At 56.9% G+C, this 9,087-nt stretch overlaps 1 protein-coding gene across 1 annotated transcript; it reads right to left on the reverse strand.

Moving 5' to 3' along the window:
• Window positions 1-2,496: 2,496 nt before the first annotated feature.
• Window positions 2,497-5,292, reverse strand: LDBPK_241950 (cyclin 11, putative; the record flags this gene model as incomplete). The annotated part of the gene is made up of 1 exon (XM_003861237.1): window positions 2,497-5,292. The coding sequence occupies one exon, from the start codon at window positions 5,290-5,292 to the stop codon at window positions 2,497-2,499; it is 2,796 nt and encodes a 931-aa protein (XP_003861285.1).
• Window positions 5,293-9,087: the final 3,795 nt, after the last annotated feature.

The following is a 9,087-nucleotide window of genomic DNA, read 5'->3' on the forward strand; positions in this document are numbered from 1 at the left end:
AGACACGATGGGCAGACAAACATGCAGGGGGGAGGTGGTGGCGGCGGCGGCGGCGGCGGCGGAAAGGGAGAAGCGAAACGAAAAAAAACCAATGCGGCCAATAAAGGAGGAGTGGGGCGCAGAAGCGGAACACAAAGAAGGAAGGCGATGAAGGGATGGAACACGCACACGCGCACGCACACAAACGCGCGCGAGCAGAAAAAAAATGGGGAAAACATGAAGAGAGCGTGGCCCGTTTGAACACGGCTTGTCGCCACCGCGACAACACAAACACACAAAAGCCAAACACGAGGTGGGAGGGGGGAGCGCTTGCAAGCGCTGCAAGAGGAGACAAGAGAAAATAGAGGCGAAGGGAAAAAGGTGTGCGAGAGACGAGTGAATGGGGATGGGGTGGGTTGGAGGAGGGAGAGAGGAAGGGAAAGGGTTGGGCCTGCACACTGACCAACACGCCAACGAACATACATTAAAAATACACACTCTCACAAATACAAGAGAAAACAAAGAGAGAAGGGCATGGACTGTACATGTATGTTGTGTTTTTTTTTTGTAGTGCCGCGTCACCAGAGAGGAGGAGGAGGGAAGGGGGAGGGGAGGCAACGAAGGTTAGGGGCGACGGAAGAGAAAAGGGTTCTCTGCGTGTGTATGTGGAAACACACACACACAAACGAGCCGCTGCTTCCCTCCAGTCTTCTCCCATACACATACCACCTTCTCCAGCCCCTTCCTCTCTTTTCTTCACCAGCACGCACGCATTCGGACGGTGGCAGAGACGTTGGAATGGGGCGGGGATAGAAGGTAAAAGGGGGTTGCCAACAGGTCGGAGCAGGGTGAAGAAGAGGAGCTACGGCAACCACACATGAACGCACGCACAGATGGGGGGGGGATACGTGTATGAATGGAGAAGAGAAAGGAAAGCAACCAGTGCAGATAATGACAACAGCATCAACGGTGCCACAACTCCCGGCTAGTGATGCGGCGGGAGGGATGGAGAGAGCGGGTAAGAGACGTGAAGAGAGGGGAGACTGAGGGTGCAGTGGTAGTAGCTCTTCCCACAAATACAACGAGAAAGGAAAGAGAGAAGGAAACAATGCCGAAAACAATCAAATACAATCAGGAAAGAGAAATCGTGTACAGTACAGCAAAGTACAAAAAGCTACGCTGTTGCTATTGCTGTGTGTGCGTGTTGGCCATCAGGCGAATGCTGAAGGTTGCGGTAAAACAGCAGAAGTGAACGAAATAAAACTTAAAACAGAAAAACAGAAAACCGACAAAAAAGACCTTGAAGAGGAAAACGAACTGTTTGGGAGATAGCAAACATCATACACGAACTACAAGCGAAACCATCAATCACCCCCCTCCCTTCCACGCACACATCCTTGCCACCCGAGTCGACGACAGCAGACGGCACATTACACAGCCACGATTTCGACAGAGAGACAACGCGAGAGAGAGAGAATGAGAAGGCGGACGCAAAGGAGAGGGGAGGAGGGGGAGGGTGAAGTGGCGGTAATGATGACCCAAACGCAACAAAGCAGTGAAACGAGAGGACAAAAAAAGGGAGAGAGGGAAGAAAAATAAGGACACCGAAACGCCCTTCTTTACACATACGCGCGTACGACGATATATATATATATACATATATATCTGTACAGAAATATAGAAACATACAGGACCGACGAACGGACAGACAGGGAGGCACTCAGGCGCGTGCGCACACGCGTGAAAGGAGAACAATAAATACACAACAGAAACGAGTTGAAAGCCTAAATAAAAGAGAGTAAAGCGGAGGAGGGAGAAAAGTGCATATGTGCGATAGGTGAGACACACAGACGCAAGCACACGCGGCGATGGGGACAGGGAAGTGGGTGACCACGACAGAGCCGAGCCGTGAGAGAGGGAGAGGGGGGAGGGGTGGTGTGATGCGTCACGATACCGATATCGAGAGAAGAAAAGAGCGCCGCAACACACACACACACAGGCACATGCATAGAGAGCAGATACCCCCCTCTCCTCCACTCGCTAAAATGGCGAAAGAAAAAAATGAAGGCAGCAGACGCCGCCGTGAATTCATATCGCGTCCTGCATTAACTGAGCTCTCTCTCTGGCCACAGCTCACGGACTCTCCCGCTCCTCCCCTCGTGTTCACCCTCTAGCCCCTCACTCGAGAACCACACCTACAGCGCCATCGCCCGCTCTAACTTGACAAAGGTCCCCTCTTTCTTTTTTTCCTGACAAGGAAGGAGGGCGGCGGCGGGGGGGGGGCTTTCGTTTGTGTTTTGCATCATCTCTGCATATGCCTGCCCTTTTTCTGATCGTCGCACCTTACTGGGCCCGCCCAGTGCGGCTGCTCAACGCATCTGCGCATCGGTGCTTCGCTCACAGCATTGCATCAGCACCTAACATTGGCTCTGCACTTTTTCTTGTTCGAACGTCGATTCCGCACCAGCGTGAGTCGAGGAGGGGTGAGGACGGCACGGGCCCTTTTCGGGGTGGTTTTCAGGGAATGCTCAGCACCCGCGTCCCGCTTGCGAACTCCGCCGATGGTGCCTTGCTGCCACTCGTGGCCCCGCTGCCACCGCCGCCAGCACTTCTGGCACTGCTGCCACTCCCGTAGCCGTTGGCTGGAACGGATCCTCTACCGCCACCACCACCACCTCCTCTCACTCCGCTGCGAATATAGTGGTGCCCGGCAGCGCCGCCGCTGCCATCGGTGTACTTCCCACCAGCCTCAACTCCTGTCGCAGTCGAGCCGTCCGCTGCGGATGATGGCTTGCTCGATAGTAGTGCTCGCTGCGCGGCTACCGAGGTGTCGACGCTGTAGGCGCCGCTACTGCTGCGCCCTTGCTGCTGTGATTGCGGGGACGGCGCCCGAGGGGGAGCAGGGGTGGCGACGGCCGGCGTGTTCAGCAACATTTTGTTAGTGTTGCTGCTGTTCGTGTTGCTCTCCAGTCTCAATGCCGCGCCGTTCCCACTGTGGCTTACATCCGCTACGTGGTCTGCGGCCTCGTGCGAAGTCGACGGCGGCGGTGCGCTGCTTTCTACAGCGCCGTTCGCGCTCGCTGTGCTCGACAGGCGCACGCTCGACGGCATCTGCATGTATGCCGCCGGCAGCTGCACCAGGTGAGCGTAGTTGTTGAACTCCTTCGGCGAGAGGAAGAAGTCGAAGTTCATGAGCTTGAGAAACTCCGACTCTAACTCGTTCATGTCCTGCACCGGCACGCTGAAAACAGACGCGAAGTTCTTGTTGTTGACGCTGCGGAGGTCGACAACCTTGCTGGCAACACGCACGGCGGCGACAAGCAGCTTCTCGATGTTGCGCGCCGTAAGCAGAAGTCGTGGATGCCGGAGACACAGCCGGTCCAGGTAGATTACGGATGCTAGAAGGGTGCTGACGGAGATGTACGTGTACTCTGCGAAGCGCGTCAGCAGCGCCACGTACGACCCACTGGGCCGCTCTGACTGAAAGAGATGAAACCCGTGCGGACACACCTCATAGGGGAGCGAGCGCATCCGCTCACGCGTGCCTGCGTTCGCCGCGGCTGCGCCGGCAGCAGGTTGTGACTCGCGCAGCAGCTCTAGTAGCAGACGTTCGTTCTGCTGTGTCACACACTCCATGGCGTCTGCAATGGACGGCACGAGCTGCACGAACTCTGGTTTGTACTTCTCTAGGAGAATGTCGATCTCGCCGACGCTGCGCGATGTTGGCCGAATGGGGCGCAGCGGACGTTCGCAGGGCGTCAGCTGCAGCGGCACACGCATCTGGCGCGCCGCCATCGCCTCATCGCGATAGCGGTGGTGCTCGCGATTTACCGGGAAGCGCAGCGAGTCGCAGAAGTACGCGCGCCTGTCCAGCTCATACGAGATGGGCGAAAAACCGTATTGAATCGGCGCAGGCTCTGGCGTGCCATAGTGCAGCGCGAGCGACTCCATAAATATGTCCGGTTCGTAGTCGAGGATGTCGTTCTCCTGGTGAGCGTAGTTGTCCTTTATCCACTTCCAAAGTTCGTCGCCAAGGGGCTGCACGCTGGTATAGGATAGGAAGCGGTTGCGCGGCGAGATAGCGCTCAAGTCGGGGCCAAGTTCGGCGCAGAGGTTGCGGATGAGCGACATCTCGCGCCCAGTGTACTCGGCGGCAAGCGTTTCGGCATCCGTACGCACCCAGGAGCTGCTCTGCGGGATGGGCGGGTACATGGCGCAAATTCGACGGATGCGGCGCACAAAGAAGCTAGGGCACACCTCCAGCAGCAGGCCGCGGTAGATGGAGGACTCGCTCGCGCCGGTAGAGAGCTGCTCCACAAAGTCACGAAGCCGAACTGGACGTTCGCTGCGGACAGCATTCAGCTGCTCTTCCGTGTCCGCTGTGTGAAAGCGGCGTAGGCGCTCATAGTCATTGCACAGGCGCTCCGCCGCGTCTGCGATCGCCGTTGGGGCAAACGCCGTCACCTCACGCAGATCGTCGGCTGCGTGTGGCAGCTCCATCGTGCAGGAGAGATGCCCCACCGTCAGCCCAACGAAGCGGTTGACAAGCTTGTGGCGCATCACTTCCCCGTCAGCGGCGGCGAAGGTGCTGATAGTGCCTGGGATGGATCGGTCCGCCCACGATGGCGTAATCCAGCGCACGGCAGAGGAGTCGTGACGGCGCTGTCGTGCGCCCACCATCACCTCGACGATGACTTTAAGATCTGAGCGTGTGGGGTAGCGCAGGACGATCTGGTTCGGCGGCATGGCACTGGACAAGGTGGTCGTTGAGGTCCTCAGCTTGAGGCTACTGGGGCTCCTGAGGTTGACGTCCTGGTCCTCGTCGACACTCTCACCGAACGCGAGGCGAGGCTTGGGAGGAACGGCGCCACCAGCGCGCGCGTCACTCTCAAAGTGTAGAGGCATCTTACCAGTGCTGCTCGCCACCCCTGGCGCGGTGAGCGTGGTGTTCACCGCAAGCGAGTCCAAGAAGTTGCTCGGCATGCTGTTCGCGAAGGACGCAGCGCCGTGCGGTGTCGACGATCGCGCGAAGGAGAGGCCGCATGGCGGTGGCGCTGACTCGAAGTCCAGAACAAAGCGGTCGTGCTTGAAGATGATAGAGGACGGCGAGAAGGTGACATGCTGTTCCGGCAAGTCCAGCTTGCAGAAACGCTTGTTCTCCGAGTAGTACTTCGCCGTCGGCTTCAGCACGAGCTCGACACTTTCGCGGCGTGAGTGGAGCGAGACGAGGTCGCGTGGAATGTCGAAGAGGGTGTGGAGCGTAAGCACCATGCTCTTACACTCCAGCTTGTGCTCTGCGCCAAGGGACGCCATGGCGACAAGCTGGCGTTGATTCAGCGAAGGAAGAGTGGGCCAGCGAGCAGGGTGGTGGTTGTGGTGGTGCGGGAGGGGAGGGAGGGCGCACGACACAAGAAACGGAAGACAGAAAAGGGAAGCAAAATATGAAGTGCTCAAAGAGAGGCGAAAAGGTGAGAGAAGAGACGCAGCAGCAGCCTGGGAAGAGGAGACACCCAAAGGAGTGAAAGATGAAAGGCTGCGCGCCTCTTGGTGTGTGCCTGCGTCCAGGTGCGTACGTGACTGCGCACGCCTCGTCAAGGAAAAGGGGGAAGGGGGTGGGTGGCCACGCTCAAAGCCGAACAAACGAAAAGAGCCGAGAAAAAGAGAGAACAAACAGGGGGAGATGGGGGCGGGGGTCGGAGGCGTGAAACGGGAGATGGCCCTCACGTTCTCGTTGTTCGCGTTATGTGTGTGTGTGTGTGTGTACGTGTGTGTCCTTCCTTGTCTCTATCGCTCGCACACACGCGCGCGCGTACAACAAGCAAAGAAGGAGAGATGAAAAAGGACGCGACAACAAAGAAGGGGCCCACGGAGATGAAGCGACGTAAGAGAAGCAGAAAACACGGTGAAGGTGGCTGTACAAGGAGACAAGAGAGCGAAGAGGACTGTGTGAAAACAAAAACAAAATAAAACCACCACCACCACCACCACTACCACACACACACATACACGCACGAACAACAACAATAAAAAAGGGGAACCAACGCGTATATATATATATATATATATAGATAGAAGTGCTTATGTATATAGAGAGGGAGGGAGAGCAACAACGACGAGCAACAAACGAAGAAGAGCACCAAAGCCTCGATGTCTGCACCGATAAGGCCTTACGGATGAAGGCGGCGGCACACACGTACACACAAGGGGGGGGGAAGGGGGAAGCCACCACACATACACACTCTCTCTCAAAAACAAGTCTACACAAAGGAGAACGAACAACAAAACGAGATAAGAAGAAGGGAGAAGGGAGGAAGGCTGGTGAATGGCGTAGGGAGAAGGAGGGAGGGAGGAGGTGGGAGAAGCGAGGGAGGCTGCACCGCCACTACGCAACAACAGCAACACCACACCCACGATGGTACCCTTGCTACAGCGCAAGTGATTCGAAAAGAAACAGATGTGACTACAATGGCCGCTACGACACACACACACACGCAAACGTGCAGCCTTGAGAAGGAGAGGGAGAAAGACAAGCGTGGGTTACTACGCTTCACTGTGCCCTCTCTACAGTTTTCCGTTTCGGTTGCTCCCACACGATCGCTCGCGGCGTTGATCGGCTTCGCCTCCTGCAGCAGCGACAACAGCGACACCGGCTAGAACAACAGTGAAGCGCAAGAAATGCAAGGCGTTGAACAAGAGGGCGACAGAGAGAGAAGGCGTCGGGGTCAGATTTGTGAACTTGCACACACGACTGCTCGTCCGCTCGCTCGGCTTCTCTTGTGGGTGCACTTTTCGAGACAGAGGTGTGTGCGTGTGCTATGCGCGTGCTGTGGCGTGCTTCGGGATCTGTATTTACGTGCGTGGTATGTGTGTGTGTGTGTGTGTACGTTGGGTGTGTCACAGTCGAGGGAAGAAGTGTGAGGCGTCTTCGCATTCGTGCGCGTGTGCTTGTCTCGGTGGTTGGAGAAGGTCGCGGATGAGTTGTGCTCTATGACGACGAGCGATGAGGTCAAGGATGCGGTGGCGGAGAAAGAGTGGTGGTGTCGTGGAAGAGTGGAAGAGCACACACACACATACTCACACACACACGCACAGAAACACGCACGTGCCTGCGAGAAGACCGGCACACAAGTAGAGAGGGAGGGAGAGCGAGAAATGCGCGCACACAGGATGGGAAACACAATGACACGGAAACCACCGACCAAGGCAAGCAACGACGGCAAAAAGCGTTGGCGGCAACGCCTGCTGTGTGCTCTACTCCGCGCGTGCAACTGCAGGTGATGAATGATGCGTGATGCAAGTGTTGCGCATGTGCATTGATGTTTGCGTGTGTTGGAGACATGAAGAGAAAGGGGACGGAGCAAGCGAAGGGGTCACAGTGAAGATGGTCGAGTTGTGTCCATAGGAAAGATAAGACCATGAGCATCGGAGAGGGCGAGAGGGTGCGCGCGTGCATGTGTGTGTGGCATGCATGTCAAGTACACCACACGGACCTGAGAGGGGACCGAAAGCAGCTCAGAAAGCAATCGCCATGAGGCACGTTCACCCTCTTCTGTTCCCCCTCCTCTTTCGATGAAGCACGCAGTGCTTCTCAGTCCGCACATGTATAAGACACACACACACACACGCACGCACTGCACAGACGTGCGCCCGTCTTTCACCCCCCCCCCTCCTCCAGTCGCAGGTGAGGTCTCTCGTACCCATGTGCTCGGAGGCCGGTGAAGCGACATATCTGCCGTCTCGTTACTGTTGTTGTTGTCGCATGGTTGGCCTTGTGCTCGTCAAGCCACGAAGTCGTGGCGCCGTAAGCAAACAAAAAGAAAATGCACGCTTCTCTCTCTCTCCCTCTTTGCCATGTCAACTCTCAAGGATACAACCGATGCGTTCTTCGCTCTCTCGTCTCTCCCGCCGCCATGCTTGCGCCTTCCACCACTACCACCACCCTCACGCTCTTATCTTGAGGGTCGGGTGGTCTCTCCTGTAACCTGGCCATTTGCTCCTCTCGCTCTCTCTCGCCTTTCGATTCCGTCCCTGTTCCCTGCCTGCCAGCCGTCACGGCATACAGATAGGGCTCCACATGGCGAGAAGGGGAAGAGGGGGGAGGAAGCTCGTATAGCGCACCCGTATGTGCGCCTGTAGGTGGAGTCGTCCGGTAAGTGTTTCGAAGCCGTGGAGGTGAGGGGGTGCGTGCGTCCGCGTACTGCTTCACGGACACACACTTGGCAGGCAGAGAAGCGAAGAGAGAAGGCGAGCAAGCACAGACACAAGTGGAAGGAGGCCAGTGGGTACAAGGGGGAGTGGCTCAGCAAGAAGAGAAAGGAAGAGTGAGGTGAAGTCCTCCACGCACACACACACACACGCACACAGAGAGAGATGCTGATACACAAGGAGGAGAGGGAGGGAGGGGGGCAACATGAGAATGGGGATACAAGGAGAAGTGTGTGTGCGTGTGTGTAACATACATACGCAGGGAAGACAGGCCAAAACAAGCACACAAGCATGAGAAGCGAGTGAGAGCGAGAGAGGGATGGATAGAGAAAACACATACACGCGCCCAGGCGAGCAAGGAGCAGGTGAGGGAGCACAGTAACAACGGCAACATGAGCAACAGTACCACACAAAGGGCGCAAGGTAATACCACGTAGGAGCTCGGAGAAGAAAGTAGGGATGGGAGGGAGAGAGCAATAGAGGTAGAGGGGGTGACAGAGCCGCTCACACGCGTACGCACGCTCCATCCACACCAGCATCGGCCGACAACAAACAAACGGATGATCATAACGGCACACGCTGGGTGAGAGAAAGCGGACAGAGAAATGAGGCAGTGGCGAGGATGGCAGCAGAAAGAGAGAGAGAGAGAGAGCGGGGGAGGTGGTGATGGTGGTGGTGGCGGACGAGGACGGAGGACGAGGCGTACAGCAAAAGGAGAGAACGAGACGAGCATGCGCAAAGCGGGCGCGTGGCGTGGCGGGAAGAGGCGGATAAGCCCACACGGATGCGCGCCACGCCTCACGTAACAAATGACAACAACAGCAAAAAAGAAGGAGCGACAACTGCCCCGTCCTGCCCTGCCCCCCCCCCCCCCCCCCCCCACACAAAACCAAAAAAGAGGAG

This window comes from Leishmania donovani, chromosome 24 (assembly GCF_000227135.1).
Source record: "Leishmania donovani BPK282A1 complete genome, chromosome 24".
Lineage (NCBI taxonomy): Eukaryota > Euglenozoa > Kinetoplastea > Trypanosomatida > Trypanosomatidae > Leishmania > Leishmania donovani.